The 21,416-nt window shown below is 39.2% G+C and overlaps 1 protein-coding gene and 2 long non-coding RNA genes across 3 annotated transcripts in view; 2 read left to right on the forward strand and 1 right to left on the reverse strand.

Annotated features, from left to right (window-relative positions):
• LOC307016169 (uncharacterized protein) overlaps positions 1 to 21,416 on the reverse strand; it is a gene marked incomplete at its 5' end in the record, with an annotated part of 27,546 nt that continues 6,130 nt past the window's right edge. Inside the window, 2 exons of the mRNA XM_079645205.1 lie at positions 1 to 5,266; positions 21,057 to 21,197. Coding sequence (XP_079501331.1) covers positions 4,334 to 5,266; positions 21,057 to 21,197 — 1,074 coding nt within the window. The 3' untranslated portion in view covers positions 1 to 4,333. The remainder of the gene's footprint in view (positions 5,267 to 21,056; positions 21,198 to 21,416) is intronic.
• LOC307014010 lies at positions 8,680 to 9,832 on the forward strand. Its single transcript, XR_013801128.1, has 2 exons — positions 8,680 to 9,234; positions 9,701 to 9,832. It is a non-coding gene; the product is annotated as an uncharacterized lncRNA (long non-coding RNA).
• On the forward strand, positions 11,465 to 12,900 carry LOC307014546. Its single transcript, XR_013801249.1, has 2 exons — positions 11,465 to 12,210; positions 12,391 to 12,900. It is a non-coding gene; the product is annotated as an uncharacterized lncRNA (long non-coding RNA).

Below are 21,416 nucleotides of genomic sequence, written 5' to 3' on the forward strand. Positions count from 1 at the left end.
CACAAAAGATTACCCTGTTAAACACAATATTAGATCTATCTTGCAGATAAAATAATTATGACATTGACTTCAAAATGTAGCTTTTTACTATTTTCGACCATATATAGCAATTTCTCATGTTTGTCTTTACAAATACAAATGCCTTTTGTTTTTGCGAATCATTGATCTATTCCATAAAGAAAAAATACCCCACAAGCAATGGCATTACGTAAACAAACATTTAAAGAGTTAAAATTCTGATAAATGTAGAATTTCTTTGAAAGAATTGCAATGATATAGGGTTGAAATAAGGAGTAATAGCATATAGAAAGCTTATATTCTTGCAATGCTATAATGCATTTTTCAAAACTATAGACCTTTTAAAAAGTCACTATGAGACATGGTCCATCTACATTGGCACAACCAACCCCCTGGCTCATTAACTAAGTATAGTTTATAACCTAAATGATTGAGTTATACATTCATATGTTATCAATTAATCTGTTAATTGCTTTTACGATGCTGAATAGCTTAACTGTTATTTGTACACAACAGTAAGAAAATACCAATTCAATTTTTCCGAGGCATATACATTACATACACAATGATATGATTTTAATCCCTCTCATACAGGTTTGGGAAGTTGCATATGTACATTCCATCAGCGGACTTCACAAGGAGACATTTTTGTTCAAGATCATCAACTCGAACCAAGTGGATGTACCTTCATTTACCCTAAAAATATAAAAATATGAGGCACAAAACCATAACCCTGTGGAAGGGGAAAGGACCTAGTCTGTGTGTCAAAAAGTTTGAAGAACATAGCAATTTCTGCTCCTGCTTCTGAGTTGAATGATATTATCTGCTCGATCTCTCCAGAGCGTCCATCTGTCAGACTTACACAATAATCATTGGGTCTTTTGGCGCGGGTATAGTTTTTACTTGTGGAGACCAAACCCTTGTGTGTCATTCTGTTGTGAAGAAGCATTGTAATCAATGCTGTGAGGAAGGCATTCCTTTCGTGTTGTGTGAGGTGTTTGATCTTTCCATCATCCAAAACTGTTGTGTCCTGGTCAGTGGCGGTTCTACGGGGTGGCAGCTGCCACCTCAGAAAAATGCCTTGCCATCCCAGCTGCCACCCCATTCGGCAGCTTTGTTTTGAAAGAAAAGTTGTGGCTCATCGGACATTTATGAGAGAAAATCTCTAATGTCTGAGTGCAAGTGAATGCAGCACAAGACGCAAGCCTTGTAACCCCTCCCCCTGGCGCGAGCTTGGAAATCTGATTGGTGGCGATTTCATTTGAACGGGAGGACAGCGCAAAACGAGAAGCATTTCGGATACAAGTAGACAGAAGGAATGAGGTATTTGCGGTCAGGGTATGGCTGGGGTAGGCTACAGCCATACCAATAAATGGCTTAGCCCCACCATGAACAACGATGTTAAAGTAAGCAAAATAAAGTCGGCCAACTCGCGGAGTAAATTGCAGAGACAGCAGTTAGTAAGATTGATTTCAGTAGCCACTTGTCTGGAAATACCGAAGACTAGAAACGGTTTTGAACCCTTTTGTCACGTAGTGATCGTCTTCCCAATAGAACATCTTTGATAATATCTTCTGGCCAATCAGAATCGAGATAACGGCATGGTGTTGTTGCAGGAAGTCCCGACGGAGAATACTTTTGCTGTAGTACATCTCTATATACATCGGTACAACTATAAGACCCCACGGTTTGATGATTGATAGGTGTGTGGGCTGTCTTTCATTTTGACACACAGAACAATGGGGGCTATCCACCCTTATCCACAATGTAAAGTAATTCACACAGCCTCTTCCCTCTCCTCTCTGTGAGGAGCAGCAGGTTCAGCTTTCAGAACAAAGTAACAAAAAACTAAAATGGCATTCATTTTTTAAAATAGGTTGTGTAGTAATATATATTTATTTATTTTTCTTCTCAAGAGAGCACCAGAATGTGTATTTGATGTTAGTAAATCAAAAAATCAGACCCACCTGCAGGGGTTGGGTTTTCAACTCTTTCACCTGTGGGGGGGAAATTGCAGGATTGGCTCCAGGTCGCCCTTTTTATTTACTACAAGACAAATGTGCCTTTTTATTTCATACAGTTACATTTGGATTGAGACAGGGAAATCATCTAAACCTCACGCGTGGCGTTTCACTGTCAAGGGGAGCGTGTATGTAATTACATTGCAAATACTGACTTGAGCCCCACCACTGTATGGGTTAGCCCTACCAACACAAATACCGCCGCAACTGTTTGCGATCTACTATGACAGAGAAGAGCCTGTCAAGTTTGGCTGTACTCAGCATTGAATCAAAACGCACCATAGCTTTAAATCTTAATAAGTTTGTGTGTCGTTTTGCTGATCAAGATGGTAATCGCCACATTCAGCTGTTATAGACATGCCAACTTGATGCTCTGCTCACGGATGAGTCGATGAGAATAATAAACTGTTTAAGAAGATGACCTTACATGTGTAAATATATGTTTTTTCTTTGTGGGGGTCTGCCCCCAAAAAACAGTTTCAAGTCCTGAGAAAGTCAAATAAGACGGTGTGTAAAACTTCACTGCCCAGCCAAAAAAAAGTAACCACTTTGATTTAGGTACGGGCTTTCCACTGGATAATAACTGCAGCGATGTATGTTTTAGCTGAATACACGTTTTTTTTAACCCTAACTGATGCAGTTAGTCATTTCTTTAATGTTTGTTCTTTCTGATGTAAAGTCAAGGCTGTAACTGTTTGCAATGAAGTTGTGGGGCGCTGAACTGTTCCTTTGATTCTTTTGAATTATGATAGTAATTACTGGTCTTTCAAATTTGAAGGAGGGTGAGCAAGCATCTTGAGGAACATTCATCATTAACTCCTCCAAAAAATATAGTTTATTTAATAATAACACTGAATATGTGAATCATAACAGTGATTGACAGCTTATAGGAATAATATGATTGTTAATATTATCATATTCATACAGACAGACATCGATGAGACAGTTAATTAATGTAATTATTGCAGCAGTCTGCATATTTGGTACCCCTGCTGGTCTAAGAGTTAAACCAACTCATTCAGTTAGAATTCATTAAATTACGTGTGCCACCTTATATATTTATATTTAAGGCTTTACTGATGTGCCACAATAATGTCACCTAATGTTATTGAGTTAAAATATCAATATTGTGGCTTTCCAAGTTAACATTGATTGATATGAATGCGATTAAATCAGCGAGAATGCCAGCGAGATGAGTCAGGAGATGCCTATTGAATGTCATTGCACTCTCCCCATACAAAGACTGACACTTCACAACAAACTCAATGAGCATTACATCTGCTTTGTTCAAGTCATCAAAGTGAATCTTGTCCTTCAAAAGGAGAAAAACCGCAGTAACAAGCAGGCAAAGGTGTTTGGTGTAGCGACCATCTAGTACACCTTCAAGGCAGGGCAAGCAATAAAACAATAGCCACGCCCGCCATTCAGAGGCTTTCCAGAATTTCCGCTCACTCAATGGTCTAGGTAACCGAGTGATCAGATGTGGTGGCTGAATGCATCTGATTCGGTTATCAATAACCCTCAATGTTGCAGGCCTGCCAATGTAATATGGCTGATTGGTGCCCTCTAGCATGAGTTCTGTCACTTGTCTGACAACACCTAACAACACAGCATGCATATAATCAGGCACAAACCCCCACGCAATATCAAATTGTGGCATGTTGATCAAGGGAGATGGGCCTTTGACACCCCGGACACTTTTTTGTTCAATTAATGCCAACTCCATATCAGTCAACATTCCTTCTGCATCTCTGTCACTGTTTGGATTTTCACACATTGTGTACTTTACTTGACGTTCCACAAGGTTACCAGGGTGGAGGCAAAAGCCACAGCCAAAGTAAACATTGAATTGTTTTGTGTTCTGCATGCCTTTGAGTCAACACAACAACAGACACCTATAACTTTGCTATTGACCTGCATTCCATTTTTTTTCCAAGACACTCCTTTGGATACAAGTAACTTTGACTGATCAACAAAAGGTTTAAGAAAAACATGCATGCAAGGCTCACTTGAACCAAACCATAAACCAGCCAGAATAATGTGTTTGAATCGCATTTTTGGTGGAAGTTCATTCAGGTGAAGCTGAATGGGCCAAATCGAAAACTTTGAGGACTTGAACACAGGTGAACCATCAGAGTTAACATTATACGAGAAATTATTAACATCCGATAAAATCTCACCAGCTGCTGACAATTTTTTGTAGGATTCACCATCATAAATGTCTGAAATGACTCTGTCTCCATTGCATGGGCGATCAAACCTGTAGCTCAACTCATTGTTTACCTCTGGATTTTTTAGAGCAGGCGCTGGGGACTGGGGACAACATCTTTTCCAAACAGCTGATTAATGAGTTTGAGCAAATCACTGAGCTGAGAACCTGTAATATTATGTCGAGCAGCATGGCTCATAATCATGATTAGTGCTTCAGCCCTAGTTGTAGTACCTGTTGCAGTTAGCTTGGAGTCCATATCAGGATATTTTCCTAACATCCCAAATGGATTACCCACACTAGAGTCGGAGTCACTGTCATCTGAGAGAGATTCTTGTTCCTCTGAGAGAGCTGAGTCATCATCCGAGAGCGCTGCATCTGAGAGAGCTGCATCCGAGAGAGCTGCATCCGAGAGAGCTGCATCTGAGAGAGCTGAGTCATCATCCGAGAGCGCTGCATCTGAGAGAGCTGCATCCGAGAGAGCTGCATCCGAGAGAGCTGCATCTGAGAGAGCTGAGTCATCATCCGAGAGCGCTGCATCTGAGAGAGCTGCATCCAAGAGAGCTGCATCCGAGAGAGCTGCATCTGAGAGAGCTGCATCCGAGAGAGCTGAGTCATCATCCGAGAGCGCTGCATCCAAGAGAGCTGAGTCATCATCCGAGAGCGCTGCATCTGAGAGAGCTGAGTCATCATCCGAGAGCGCTGCATCTGAGAGAGCTGAGTCATCATCCGAGAGCGCTGCATCCGAGAGAGCTGCATCCGAGAGAGCTGCATCCGAGAGAGCTGCATCTGAGAGAGCTGAGTCATCATCCGAGAGCGCTGCATCTGAGAGAGCTGCATCCGAGAGAGCTGCATCCGAGAGCGCTGCATCCGAGAGAGCTGCATCCGAGAGAGCTGCATCCGAGAGAGCTGCATCCGAGAGAGCTGCATCTGAGAGAGCTGAGTCATCATCCGAGAGCGCTGCATCTGAGAGAGCTGCATCCGCGAGAGGAAGGTAGTCACCTGAGACAGCGGTGCCCTAAGTGAGTGAGGACATAAAAAACAAATGTGTTGAAAAACTCACTCTTGGTTGTGAGAGATTACAGAAATGTAAAGAAAAGGATCATCATTGTAAACATCATATGAAGTCAAGTATTGTACTGTACTGTTTTCACACAATGTTTAAAAGAGGTGAAATATGTTAGTTACTGTTTTTCCAAAAGTTGTGAGTTATACTTAAATGTCTTATTTTCTCCTGACTATAAGGCACCTCCACCCACAATTATTTTACTTTCAATGTCACAAAAGACCAAAAGAAACCTTAACATATTTACAAATTAGAAGCTAAAGAATAATAATACCTGATGTTTATAAGCTTCTTAAGAAGCTTATAAACATCAGGTTTAAAACTAAAAGAGCTTTGAAACACAATGAAAGATGTTTGGAGTTTTATTTGAGTTATCCATTTAAACTTTTTGTCTAAGAGATGCTGATTTGAAACCGTTGTTACATACAGTTACGGCATTTCCTGTTGCTACTGGAGAGAGGGAAGGCCCTCCCAAAGCTTGCTGCTGTATTTACTCCCTCCATCTGACAAGAGGGAGCCTCTTTGAGCTGCGAGTGTGGCTACAGACGGAGTTCACTCCGTCACGGAGGGGTAGGGTCGAGGGAGTGGTTTGGGATTGCGCCATAGAGTGGTGCCGTGACGCGTCCTAAAACCCGGAAGTAAGCTGTGCACGGGTTCCCTCAACAAAAAAGCAATGGGATTTCTCCATAGGATTTTGGAAAATAGCTCGAAATAAGGTCTGTGGAAAAAACGAACCTGTTAGATAAATGCACGTTTTTTTCAGCCGGATAATATCCACATGTCTACCCTACTTTTATAATGTTCTAATCATAAATCTAATCGATAGATTTATGATAAATATATTTTAGGGCTGTCAAACGATTAAAAATTGTAATCAGATTAATCACAGTTTAAAAATGTATTAATCATGATTAATCACCATTCGAACTATGTCCAAAATATGCCATTTCTTTATGTATATTGTGAATGGAAAGATAAATGAAAGAAGGCGGGTATATCCATTTAACATACATAGTATGTATGTTTATTATAAGGCTGTTACTCGATTAAAATAGTTAATCGCGATTAATCGCAAATTAATCGCACATTTTGTGTCTGTTCTAAATGTTTCTTAGAGGGATACGTTTTTAATACTCTTATCAACATATGAGTGGACAAATATGCTTTATGCAAATTTTTGTTTATTATCATTTGATCAATGAAAAATATTCTCATGAATATTAAACATAACAACCTCTGAACATTACATACAAAGTGTGTGTGTGTGTGTGTGTGTGTGTGTGTGTGTGTGTGTGTGTGTGTGTGTGTGTGTGTGTGTGTGTGTGTGTGTGTGTGTGTGTGTGTGTGTGTGTGTGTGTGTGTGTGTGTGTGTGAGTTTACATGATTACACAAATGATTTGTTTGCAACTTATAGTTGAGTTTTGGACATTTATTTTATTTTGCTTGCCAAACTCTTTAGGCACTGGTCAGAGGCATTCATGAAGCAGATCACCAGAATCCAATACTGGTAACAACGTTGCAGAGATCAAATGTTTCCTTGTCTGAAAGGAGAAACCTAACTTTAAAACAACATTTTCAGTGTGTGACTTGAAAGATAAGTTCTGATCAATAATAAAACCTAGATATGTGTATGTAGTGACCCTTTCAATGTCAATGTCAGTCCCTTGAACAGTACAAATGTTGGGGAGAAAAGAAGTTAACTTTTTGCCATTTGAGAATATCATGAGTTTGGAGTTGTCTGCATTTAATACTAACTTGAGTTGAGATAAATGGGATGGAATAACATCAAAGGCAGACTGGAGGAAATCAAGACTTTGCTCTATAGAAGAGGATGAACAATAAATAACAGTAGGACAATCATCTGCATAAAAATGGAAAGCAGCATTTGATAAATTATAAGAGACTACTTACATATATGGTGAAATTATTAGTCCTAATATGGAACCTTTGCGCACACCCTTTCAAATCAAATCAATCAAATCAAGTTGTATTTATATAGCACATTTATAAACGATTTTTGGTCGAGACAAAGTGCTGTACAACCCGAGCACCCCTGGGTAAATTACCGTACAGCCAATCACAACGCGTGATGTCATTGGGCAGAACGGATATGACGGATGCGACGGAAATACACCCGAGCAGATATGGTACCCCGAGCAGATATGGGCCCTTTCTCATTTCATCAAATCCCCCTTCTCGACTCCTCGACTCCTCCGGTTGTGACCCGGAAATAAATTTCAGCGCGCCATGTTGAAGGACATCTCATTTCTCTTAATGCACTTCGAGGACCGAGGATCGAGCTTCGAGGAGGCTCTCTGGAGGAGCTATAACCGAGGATACACTGATGGGTCCTCCACGGTCCTCCACGGCTCCTTCGTGGATGCATTTCCGGGAACAGAGATGTTTCAAAGAGTCGTGACGCACGGTCGGACTTATCTCAGCCAATGACAGCTCTGCATGCATCCCCTGGATATTATTTTATTAACTGCTTTCATCGCGACGCGATGTTTACAGTGAGAACAGCTGTGAGGTCCGTGCAGAAAGCAGAGCAGTGTGTATAATATATATCACTCAGTATAACAGGCCTACTCTCTTTATTTGCTTTAGTTTAGTAGATATCTACAAACAAAGAGTTGATATTTTTCTAAAACCATTTAGTGCTTCACATAATAAAATACACAACGGCTGTAGCCTGTTTTAGGAGCTGTACTGTAGGTGCGTGTGTGTGGTGTAGGTGTGTGTGGTGCAGTGTGTGCGTAGATGCAACGGACAGACAGGTCTCATTTGGTTTGGTGTCCTCTGCTTACTTTTAATACTTGTAAATACAACTTTTGGCCCGTAATCTATTTTCCTCATTGTAGCGACCAGAGAGGGGGGGGGGGATATATCCAGTCTCTGATAGTGTTACGTTATTATGAGAGTGCTCTGTTTGATTCTGAAATTGTATATATTTATATAAATATATACAAATATATATATATATATATATATATATATATATATATATATATATATATATATATATATATATATATATATATGTGTGTGTGTGTGTGTGTGTGTGTAAGTGTGTTTGTCCGCATCTGTAGCCTGTTATTGTCTCATTATACCGCACTATGAATTAATTAAAAGTAAATATATAAGTGGTCATGAACACATCTGTCCATCAGACAGAGGGCTGCTGTGTCTCCTGTCATCATTAATGGACGTCTCTTTAAAATGACCGCTCAGAGGAGAGGAGTTCTCATTTCTCTAAACGCCTGCTGCTTCCACTCCTCTCTCCTCGGTTCCCCTCCTCGGCTCCTCCGCTCGCATCTCCTGTGGGCGGGACTAAGTCTCGAGGATAGGAGTCGAGGAGGGGAGTTAGAAAAATGAGAAAGGGCCATGGTACCGACAGGATCTTTCACTACGTCACTGCCCGATCTGTAGCTCTGCCCGATCTGCAGTGCGCGTGTGCGAGTAGGTCCGCATATTGGACAACTCGGGACGGAAACCCAAGTAGGACAACATTGACACAGTGGCTTTTGGCAAAGCTCAAAAATAAAATGAGACAGAGATGAGTTATTGTTATTACAACGTGACTTCACAATTATTTAACAACTCTTTTTATTGGGTTCTTTTATTTGGGGTTAAGTGCATTGTCAGAATAAGGGAGAAATGGATTTAACTTCTGTGTTATGTTACTTCTGTGGCTGTCACTACCAAGCCCCCAGGAAGCGCGCTGGACTCAGATGAAAATATGGTTATGGCCAGCGCCATATAGACTGAGAGTTACGTCATCTCCGTTCACGCCAATGGACCACTTTTTTACAGCAATGGCGGATCGTGGAGCCTCTCAATCGTTCCCCGGAAGTTAGCGCCAAGGCTAGCAGAGCTGTAGAGTTGCAGCATAATAGCCCGTTCGTGACGGACCTTTAAAGGTAAGAAGAAGTTTAAAGATTTATATTGCGGATATTATCAGTACATCTGATTCAAATTAACATGTGTATTAAAGGATGTCAATGGATTATCCCTACATTTGTAGATTTAGGGAACGTTTACAGATAACAGATTAAGCTAGGATACCATACCATAGTACCATACACTATACCATAGTGGTTGAATACACAGTATTAGGAAACACTTTATACTGACTGGACATGTTATACTCATTACACACTGTATATAAAATATGACCAAGAATGTGAGACAACTTTATAGAAATTCATATCACATCTGTTACTGATGCCATTTGTCATACTTTGTTAAACTCACAAATAATAAAGTTCCATAACTTCAGTTGGGAACAAAGACCACACCTTATCTCCCCAAGGCAATTTCCCATCCAATAGGTGTGCTATATAGGTGTGTATAACCCTGTCTCCTGTCTGTTACTCCCTCTTTCAGCACAAGAACCAGAGGGGGATTCAATGGAGCCTGAATACCTGCACTGAGACCCTCACCCTGCACCCTGAGTCTCAACTCTGTGTTTTTCAAGCCTTTCCCTGTTTTTTTGTATTAAACAAAACATTAAGCTTTCCCAATGGTGTGGTTTTCGTTTTGTGAAAAAGTGCAAATGCAGTGTTTGTATATAATAACCTCACATATTTTTTGCTGTCGGTCGTGAAATTGCTACTGCTGACTTGAGCCAGCCATTTTTTCCTCCGCTCTGTGTCAGTGGGGAAGCCGTACATTCGTACTCCTTTCTCTGAGTGATTTGAGCATCCCCAGGCAGCACAGCAAACCATGGTGGCGACTAGGAGGCAGCACAGCAAACCAGGACAACACGGAGGAAAAGGCACAGACAAACTGCATTATATGCTATTCAATGTTTATTGAATTGCATGTATTTGCAATGGATATTCCTAAAAGAACACATTTAACATCATCATCATGCTGCTGCTGCTACTGCTAGTCCTTTGATAGTCACCTGTCGGTCTCCTGTCCTTTCTGAAAGCCATAAAGATGACATTAGTCATTTAGATAACTTGTGTCCTCAATTACCATGGGATTACTGAAACTACCACGAATTTAAGAAAATGGTAGAAATGAATCTAATCTGAATTTTGAAGCATTCCTTTAGATCCCCTCCCTCTAAATATATCAATAAACATTAGAAAGTGATGCTCCTAACTACCATACAAGTTTAAGAAGATAATATTGGTTTTAAAGAATTCAAAGCTATAAATAAACAGCAAAAGGCTCTTTAACCAAGGCACTGTTAGCCTAACATGTAAACTAGTTGTTCACACTAATCCTAATATTATCAATTAATATTAGCAAATTCTATTTAATTTTTTTAAACATATTGATATAAATACATACACATATCGATTTGTTGTATAAATATTGCAAATCAAAACCTTTATTCACTAATAATTAACAAAAATCGTAGTTCTATCTCCTGTTATCAATGCATTCACATTGCCCGCCATGAACTTCCGGGGAACGATCCTCGTCTACATGAACCACGTGACGATAACCGTTTTTTGGACTTCCGCTGTTGTAACTCTTCTATCTATATGGCGCTGGTTATGGCTAGAAAGGATCCGTCTAGTGTAAAACTCTCGCAAGAGTTTGCAAGTCACGTGGCTGAATGTCTACGTTTGGCAGGCAGCCTTTCAGTTACGATTGTTAACATCAGTGGGCCACATCAAATGATGGTGAGAAGCTAAACTATCTATTAATTATGTCAATGACAGGGAGTGTGATTGTTGAAATAGGGTGTTAGCGGTCTTGCTGTTCAAAGAAGAATGACAACACTGTAGGTCACCAGCAATGGTTTATTTTTTATTCACAGACAAGTCAACGTTGTCGCAGTAAAAGTCCCAAGATAGCTCCTGGTGCAATAAAATGTTCCCTTTCAGTGTTTTACTATTATCCTGCTGCATTAATGTGTATGTTGCATGTTACTGCTGTAGGTGTGTTTCCGAGCCGCTCCAACGAGAGTTACAACGAGAACGTTACGTCATATTTACACAAGACGGATCCTTTCTAGCCATAACCTGAAAATATTCATGGTGGCCAAACGACGGTACTATACTTCCGTTTGGTTGCCAGGCCCGGAAACAATTTTTCTCATTGACTTACATGGGATGAAAGAGTGCTCTGCAAATCGTTGGATAATTTTTTTTAAACTAACTAAACTACCCAGTATGAACACTTGTATAGCCCTTATTAAAAACATTCGTTCCTCAAGTTGTAAAAATGTGCTAATAACATTATTCTGAGAGTTATTTCCCTCTGCATTATGAACGCGCATCTAACCCACGGGACCGCGCCGCCCGGCAAGTTCATGTTACATGTTCAGCATGGTCCCGACCAATCAGAGCACACTGTGCTCACAGGGAGGTTGGTTATGGCTAGAAAGGATCCGTCTAATGTAAATATGACGTCACGTTCTCGTTCTAACTCTCGTTGTAATCGGAGCGGCTCGGCTGTAATCGGAAAGGGTCGGGGTGGGCGGGACGCGGGAAGAGACGTCGTTCTAACTCTCGTTGTAATCAGAGCAGTGGTAACCACTCAAAGTCCTCAAGAGATAGGAAACGACAGCAGTGTGGGACCTTATTGCGGGAAATTACTGAGCACACATACCACCTACAGGATGAGACGTTCATGTGTACAGTGATATCAAGACTAAATGATCTTTTGGAGGACGTAAAACAACACATCCCACATGACAGTAGTCTTCCTCTCACCTTCACGCCCCCCCAAACACAAAAGGCAGAAGAGGACCATAACACCTCTCAGTACCAGCCATCGTAGACACCCTTTTTCAGGCCGGGTGGGTCATAAAGCTGAGGTCATGAGATCCGACTACAGAGTGGACAGCTTGAACAAGATTTTAAAAGCTAAGTCCCCAGAGTCTAATGCGGGAGGAGCAGGCAGGGGTACGAAGAGGAGGATATATGCTTTAGGTAAGAACAAAGTATATTTACTTTTGCTATCTCCTCTATATTCACAAAACACAGTTCATTTCACTCCAATAGAAATTGGTATAAAAGAGACCATTAGTCTTCTGATTGTGCTTATTGCTGTGGATAGGTGTTAACTATTGTTGTTGTATTGTATCATATCAAAAGTTGTTTTCATCCAAGGCACCACCGCCAGGTGAATGTTGGAAGCTTGGAGATGAATGGAGCTGTAAAGAGGTGGTAAGTAAAACAACGTTTTTAATCCATTGCATGTGATTGATGTAGTTATAAAAAGTATATCATAAGCTGTCATTACAGTCTAAATATCTAACAGCAAAAGGAGGAGAGTCTGAGGAGATGAGGAGAACAGAGGAGAGGAGACAGCAAAAGGAGGAGAGTATGAGGAGAGGAGAACAGGAGAGGATACAGCAAAAGGAGGATAGTCTGAGGAGAAGATGAGGAGAGGAGAACAGAGGAAACAGGGAAAGCAGAGTAAAGAGCAGAGTTGAAAGAGAAGTTGAAAGCAGAGCAAACAGTAGCAGGAGAAGTAGAGCAAATGTAAAAGTAACTTTGAAAAGTATCAGCAAGAAGATCAGAGTTGCATAATGTTATTTTGTTTTATTCGTTACTGTTATATTAATGTTGTATGTTAATTTTTGTACATAGGATAATAAAGATGATCTTAACCTTGAACTCGATTCATGACCTCTATTCATTATTAAAACCTTAATATCAAATTACAGACTGGATTCAAATTAGGATCACCAAATGTGTTGATGTAATGTTTGTGATAAACTGAAGGATAAAGTGTTCCTTTATGTGTTGAGAAAATTCCCCTCCCTCCTAAGCCAAGTAAGGTGTTTAAAAAGCCTCTTGGATCAGCTGGAAAATGCATCATCACAAAACTGAAAACAGCTGTTTCACTTTACTTTTGAAAGATACGACAGAGACAAAGCTACACATATATGATGATATTATAGAATATGATGCATTGCTGAAGATTAAACTACCCAACGGGATATAAAAGAGGTAAACACATCTACAGCAGTAACATGCAACATACATTTTATTGCACCAGGAGCTATCTTGGGACTTTTACTGCAACAACGTTGACTTGCCTGTGAATACAAAATAAACCATAGTGTTGCTGATCTACAGTGTTGTCATTCTTCTTTCAACAGCAAGACCGCTAACAAGTATTTACATACTTAATATAGTTTAGTTTCTCGCCATCCCAAACGTAAACATTCAGCCACGTGACTGCGCTTCCGAGCCGCTCCGATTACAACCGAGCCGCTCCGATTACAACGAGAGTTAGAACGAGAACGTGACGTCATATTTACATTAGACGGATCCTTTCTAGCCATAACCAGGGAGGTTGGGGGCTGGAGCTACAATGAGCCGTTAAAGGCAGAGTGTGAAATTCAGTGAATACAATACACGTAGTTTACAGAGATGCTGTATGAGAAACCAATGTGAGTTGCGTTTATCTTTACCCATGGATGCACAATAAGAACGGACCCATATCGTCTTACTGCCATCCCACGGAGCTGTAATAATGAATATATTGCACTTGTTTGCTGTAATTCATTATTACATGGGCTGTATGATTAAATAGTGTACCCTAAATGTATTAAATAAAGTTAATATTACCGACGTTAGATTAACGTCCCTGTAGCTTCTTATTGCACTAAGAAGCTTATTGCACTGTATATATTTAAGCAATATATCACGGCCTGAAGTGAGCTATTGCTTTTATAAAACGGTTAAACGGTTAAGTGTGGCAATATGAAAGAAAAATACACACTCTAATTTAAATAGTTTTTATTAGTAAATAATGATGTTCAAAATAAAATATTCCCTCCGTTGCCTTCTGCACAAAACATAGTGCAAGGTGGTTGCTATGCAACAACACTAACAGCAAGCGAACATATTAGACAGAGAGCGTTGATCCATTATTTGGCTGTTTATTTACATTAATGTGTATGTTGCTGTTTATTGTGCATCCACTGAAAAACTTTCAGCATCAGTAGCATGGCTTACGTGGTCACTTGTATAGGTTGAGGTTGTTCGAGGCTGTTGCTTGGCGTGGCGAGAATATTGCTCCACTTTCTCCGGTCCCCGAGATTGGGTTTCCAGTAGCTCTGGAGAGAGCTTTCGCACCTGTGGCCACTAACGGTCATAATTTCTCTGCTTTGTTTCAAGACCTGCATAAGAAAGCTTTTGAATGGTGGTACTTTTCCAGTTGGTCTACCTGCTCTTCACGTAGCTCTGCATGTCGTCGTTTAGGTGCTTTTTTTTCTGGAGATAGGCACTGCTCAATCCACTCCTCCATACTATAGAAGACCCCCCCGGAGGTCGAAGTTAATCTTAAATGTTTCCATTTTATGCTTTGTAAGTTTGTTTCGTAACGGAAGAAATTTAAATATATTTATAAAACTGACAAGTTTCAAGCAATCAAGCAATCAAGCAATCAAGCAATCTGATTGGTCGATAGCGTGTTTGCGGACCTCTTTGATTACAGATTTGAAAACATCGTTGCTTGCTTTAAAAGTAGCACAATTCATTATGTTAAAACTTCAAAAGTATCTAGATATCCCTGCCCTAATGCCAAAGGAACTGCACACTGAATATGTTTTTCCGTTTGATGTCGATGTCTGGACCGCTGTGTCAAAAAGGAGGGCTTCTGCCCCGTTACTTCTCCGCTGCTTTCTTGTTCCAGTATCAACCCAACGGTATACTGTTTTTCTCAGACGCGGAGGGATACTGACTTGTTGTGGTATACGCTCAGTATATCACGGCTAAGAACCAATCAGATTGCTTGATTTGACTTGTCCGTCTTATAAATATATATACATATATATATATTACAGTGCAATAATTCTTTCATGCTAAATGAAGCTCTGTTGCTTGGATATCACTAGATCCTGTTACAGCGTAATATAAGTACATAACCATTGATGTGTACACTTTATAATAATTACTAGCTAGCCGCTAGCTGCTAACTGCCGCCTCGTTAATATCAAATCCATCATAATAACAAATCATTACCATGCTGTCATGAACGTGCGGTGCTGTTACGTTTACGCAAATTGACGTGCTTGATGTTAACGAGCATTTTGGTTAAAGTTGCGCATGCTCTATGAGCGAACATACGGGTACTTCTCAGGCAGGCCGGGTAATTTGTGACATTTCACTCTCTCAAAAGTTGGGCCATTTTATCATCATGCGCCAATGAGCAACTCTCATAGGAATGAATGAGGCCCCGCCTCCCACCCTATATCCAGTTCCAACCCAGTCTCATGGCATTTCGTGTTCACCAACACGATTTTTAATCTATTGATTCGTGTTCACCAACACGATTTTCCCCTTTTTTTCGTGTTGCACAGCACGATTTTAAAAGCAATGTATTTCTATTGGTAGTCTCACGGCATTACGTGTTATAGGAAGACCGGAAGCTGTGTGGTTCATAAAAACATGGTCTTACTCAATATTAAGCCACAATTATTGCTTTTATTTTAAATCGTATAATTTCAGACTTTTGTTGCCGTCTGTAAGGAAAATAAACTGGGCTGAGAGCCTCAGGATACTGAAATCTGTATTTTTTGAATCTTTTTTTCCTTCTAATTGGTTATTCTTTTCAAAATAACACTCTGTTATTTACTCAACAATAACACATAATTATTCTTGTTTTTATTTATTGGTTTATTTCCATAATCTCGTGATTTTTTTACGTCCGTCAGGAACTGAATTTCAAAATAAAAATAACCGGAAACAGACGTAGGCCTCTAGGAGTTTAGGATGGCCGAAGACAATACACTACCCATAATCCCCAGCTATCGTTTAGGACTACAGTACCCGTGATTAATCTTCAATTTCTGGGATTGGATGTTGGAGTGGCAGTGCGCCAAGGTTAGCCTAGCGTGAAACAGCTGTTTGAAATGAAACCAAACGAAACCACGCCAGACGATCCAAAACTGGAATCGAACGCCCCCCCAGAACTACACATGCTGGCTATTGTGTTTCGCAAAATGTTCTATGGGACGTGTCTACTGAACGTTTTCGTTTTTCCCATAATTAGAAGTTGCCATGACATTGGTGTTATCAAATGTAAAACATATAATTAATACATGGGGGAAAATCGCTTGTGTCCATAATGCGCAGCATTAATATATACCCACATGACAGCTCATTGTTACTTTGTAATTCTACTCCACTAGAATAAAGAGGTTAACCTGGTATTTTTACTCCACTACACTTATTTGAGTTACTTTGCAGATTCTGATTAATGATGTGAAATATAAACAACCCTTAAATCAGACTTTAGTTACACCTGAGTAAAATTCAGGGAAGGTGATTGTCAAGTGCCAACAATCAATTGACATGAATGGAAACGAGTAATAAAGTATATTCATTACTCGTTATTCTCGACTAATAGTTAATTAAAGACTGTATAATGGCTATTTTGCACATCCCTTTCAAGATTTTCAAAGGTTATTGACATATCATATACACAACTACGGTATATGCAATGAATGAAAATCTTGGGTCACAGGTTCCTCAACAGCGCATTACAAGACATCTATCAATATGTGTCTATACCTCCAAAATTAAACTGTCATATTCTGCACATTTCTTATACTATCTACATACATAAGAGTATAATTCATATGTATAATATCAGTTAAAATAAGTGCTTCAACAAAGTTAACATTGCAGGAAAGCAATATATTAGACGTTAAGTATTTTGTCAGGCTTATTATTTATCTGTAGATAGATACCCCCAAAGCTTTTTTCAAATTTAAAAGAAGACCTTAATCTAAAGTATTATTTAATGTTTAAATAAAGGTTAATTCGTTTTTCTGTTTTGCACCTCCTCATATTAATATCTTTGTACATCCTGCACTAAACTGTTTTATTGTAGAGATCACTTACAGTATCTTCTTGATTTTTTATATTCTATATTGCTATCATTGACCTTCTACTTTCCCCCTATGAAAGTATGTACTCTTAATATTTTTTTAATCAAATATAACACATAAAAACAATAATTCAATAACGTGCTTTAACCACGAGGCGGTGCACACAAGGTATACACAGCCATAATAACTTTGTATTATTAGTGTAGGACACTTATGTATGTACAACATCTGAAGATGTAGTTTTATTCATATTTTCACATAATTTTACAGCATATTGCTATACTATTTCAGACTTAGTATTTACATTCTTATATTCAAAGAAAATCAGTAATATCTTTAAAAACTACAAGTCCTTTTATATCAGTTGTGCACCGTTATGGTGTAAATATAACCTATCTATGAATTAGATCAAGTGTAAAAGTCAGCCGAATTACTATTGATACTGCAAAGAGACGTATTGTGTGAAGAGAAATTGAAGATGTTGTTTAATTGTTGATATATTTATGATCCACGTCAAGTATTCAGTTTCGGCGGCATTTCTTCCAGTTTTTCCAAAGGTCTTCTCATCAGGGCTCTATAAATAGAGAACTACGGCATATCTGTAATATTTAATGCAGCCAAACCGTGTATTACTATGCCGTTATGTGATGACTTTCAAAGAGGAAAGCAAGAACACTTGGAATTAAGTATTATTTTATTCTTTTAAAATGTTTTTCTGATTTCATATCATATAAACACCAAATCCCAACATGCATTGCGGCTAAAACATCAAATCGGCGAGCTTAAACCATAGCTGAGGATCTTGGGTAATCGCTCGAAATGCCTACGTCTGTTTCCGGTTATTTTTATTTTGAAATTCAGTTCCTGACAGACGCCAAAAAAGCCAGAGATTATGGAACTAAACAAATAAATAAAAACAAGGATAATTGTGTGTTATTGGTGAGTAAATAACAGTGTGTTATTTTGAAAAGAATAATAAATTAGAAGGAAAAAAATATTTAAAAAATACAGATTTCAGTATTCTGAGGCTCTGAGCCCCATTTATTTTCCTTACAGACGGCAACAAAAGTCCGAAATTATACGATTTAAAATAATAGCAATAATTGTGGCTTGCTATTGAGTAAGAACATGTTTTTATGAACCACACAGCTTCCGGTCTTCCTATAACACGTAATGCCGTGAGACTACCAATAGAAATACATTGCTTTTAAAATCGTGCTGTGCAACACGAAAAAAAGGGGAAAATCGTGTTGGTGAACATGAATCAATAGATTGAAAATCGTGTTGGTGAACACGAAATGCCATGAGACTGGGTTGCCAGTTCTTATAGAGAACCGCAGTGACGCGTCGTAAAACCCGGAAGTAAGTTAGCATTTTTAGCACTTCCGGTTCCTTCCTCAAAAAGCAATGCATTTTTTCCATAGGGTTTTGGAAAATAGCTCGAAATAAGGTCTGTGGTTGACACAAATTTAAGAGATAAGTCACGTTTTGTTCTACGACATTAAATACATCAGCAATGACCCCACTGGGGATTTTTGAAGAGTTTACGTGTCTGAAAAACGATGGTTGTTACCGAGTGGCTGAATAGGACTATAGAAATTGTCGAGGCCGTTGTACGTCATTACGCAGAACACGTAAACACTCCCGCTAAGTTTGTTTTCCCCTGTGTTCTGCTTGAAAGCAAGTACCTGCCTATCTTTAGTATCTGTATATGTATATCTGACCATTAGAATCTGTATTTTTGAAATTTTCGTTTTTAACACAGTAGTTTTACAAATTATAGAATAATTAATTACCAGTGTTTTCCAATTGTACTCGGCAGTTCGTTTCGTTTGCTAACGTTAGCTAAAGCTAGCGCTACTAGTTAGCTACGCAATGGTTTGTTGCTTTGCTCCGGGTTGCAGCCACAGGTCTTCGCATGAAACGTGCTTGTTCTATCGTTTCCCGGCCAATGTTTTCCAAAGGAGAGTCTGGATTCGTGCCATAAGGTAAGCTGACGTTACATTTTTGTCCATGTCACGGTGAAATGTAAATGATGGGTAGTGACTGTATCGCCGTTTTCGAGATGGCGCTGCTGAAAAGACCGCAACATAAGTAAAGATAATGAATACATCCTATTAAAACCTGTGTGGCTTATATGATAAGTCTAATTAGTACAAGCAGCATAACGTTTCACCATGTAACTAAAGATTGTAGTCAGGGAAATCAGTTTGACATATTGAACTAATAACAAATCACCTCTGGCTGGCAGAGAACTCTCTGCTCCATAGCTTCTCTTGGACGTAAAATCACATGTACATTTTACATTTATATTCAATTTAATATTCCATCCCTCACATACTTTTGTATATATAATAACTTATATTTTGTTTTTCTTGTTATGCTGCTGCAACACAAACATTTCCCAAATTGGGATCAATACAGTAATATATTATCTTAATTAATTAAGAAATATAATTAGTGTAGCAGCTGACACCTATTTTCAATATGGATTAATCTACCATTTATTTCTTTAGTTCAATTTTGTTCTATAAAAATGTCAAAATAGTGAAAATGTTCACGAGACTTATCAAAGTGCAAGTTATATCTTTAGATGTTTTGTTTTAGCCTATGTACTGTATGTCTTAATGCTCTTACAGTATATGTGACGGTGTGACTTCCATGAAACTAATATTTTATATCTTCCCAACAGACGAGCTGACAGGAAACCTAACACTCTAACAACCACAACATTGCAAAGGCGAGTAAATGTAAATTAAAAACAATTCACAATTTTTTTATTTCTTCTTCCTTGCAGTGAGGTGAAGCTGACCTTGCACTTGGTGCGAGTAAGGATGTTCCTCACGCAAGCTGAATTTTTCTCCTTGCTTACTGACACAGAAGCCCTTGATTTGCAATGCTTCACTAATTGTCATTTCCCTGGCTCCGTAGGGACACTTTACCTCCAGCACAGCGGAAGACCCTACCAGACCATCTGGAGATGCCCCCAACATTCCTGATAGGGAGAGCCACAAATCTGACTCATGGACCTGCATCTGGGTTGCAGTGGTGAATGCCCTGACACCCTCACATTCATTCATAGTCCCCCACTGTCAGTGTTGGGCAAGTTACTTCCAAAATGTAATATATTACATATTACTTATTACTCTCTTTTGAAAGTAATAAGTTACATTACAATATTACTGTTTCTGAAATGTAATGAGTTACACTACTTTAGTTACTTTTTAGTTACTTTCACCAAAATAACCGCAAAAGAATAGCTCGGTATTTTAAATGCTAAAATGTAGTTTAGTGCAGCTCATTATACATCCAGTGAAGGGCAATGTGGTATAGCATAACAACTGTGTAGGCCCTTAAGGCTACTAACAACTTGTATTACACGGCTTAGTTGAATACTTGATTCTGATTGTAAATTCTTAACATGTGACACGTTGTTAATACAGCAGTACAGACCGCCGTCAAGGACTATAATGAAGGTTAACATATTGTAAATCAAGGCAAATATTATTTAAACCATGCTCATGGTTTGAAATGGCAAACATTGAAAGGCAAAAGTATTATTAAAACCATGTAGCCTACTACATCATCACCTTGGTCCCATCATATACGCTGGGAAGAGAATATTTACCATGCTTGAAAACTGGTATAACATCATCATGTGGGGTTGACTTTGTGACCTGGAGAACATTTCAGCTGCAAAATCAGCTCGTTGATAATAAGCTTGGGATATGAGATATTTTTGTAGCCATTCTTGGTGAAGGCATCTGTGCTATTGTATGCATTATTTTTGACCCAACATTTCTACAGGCATGTCAGAATATGGTACTATTTTCACATGAATATTCTAACCATTATCTATTTTTATACCACAAGCTGCAAAATGACCGCCTTACCCCACTGTACAGGCGGGTAGTTGTTTAGATATACCTGGCACCTGCGGGCCGCAGAGGGGCGGCGTAGTTTCGGGCGATGAAGACTGCTGCTCCGGGGCCGGCGAGTCAGGCGGGAGTAAGCTAGTGTCCACAACGGAGGGTAACGTGATGTCCGCAACTGACCTGTTGCTACTGTCTGCAGTAGATGCAGTGTTGCTGGCGTTTAGTGATGGTTGCTTTAACCATTTTTGTATAAATGATTATCCACAGATCAGATGTGTGTCACTCAGAGCCGGCCCGACCCATTAAGCGACATAAGCGGCCGCTTAGGGCCCCGCAGCCACGGGCCCCCTAGCAAAAAAAAAAAAGAAAATTACATTTTTTAATTTTTTTAATTTAAAAAATACAAAAATCT

Source organism: Notothenia rossii, assembly GCF_949606895.1.
Source record: "Notothenia rossii genome assembly, chromosome: 8".
Taxonomy (NCBI): Eukaryota; Metazoa; Chordata; class Actinopteri; order Perciformes; family Nototheniidae; genus Notothenia; species Notothenia rossii.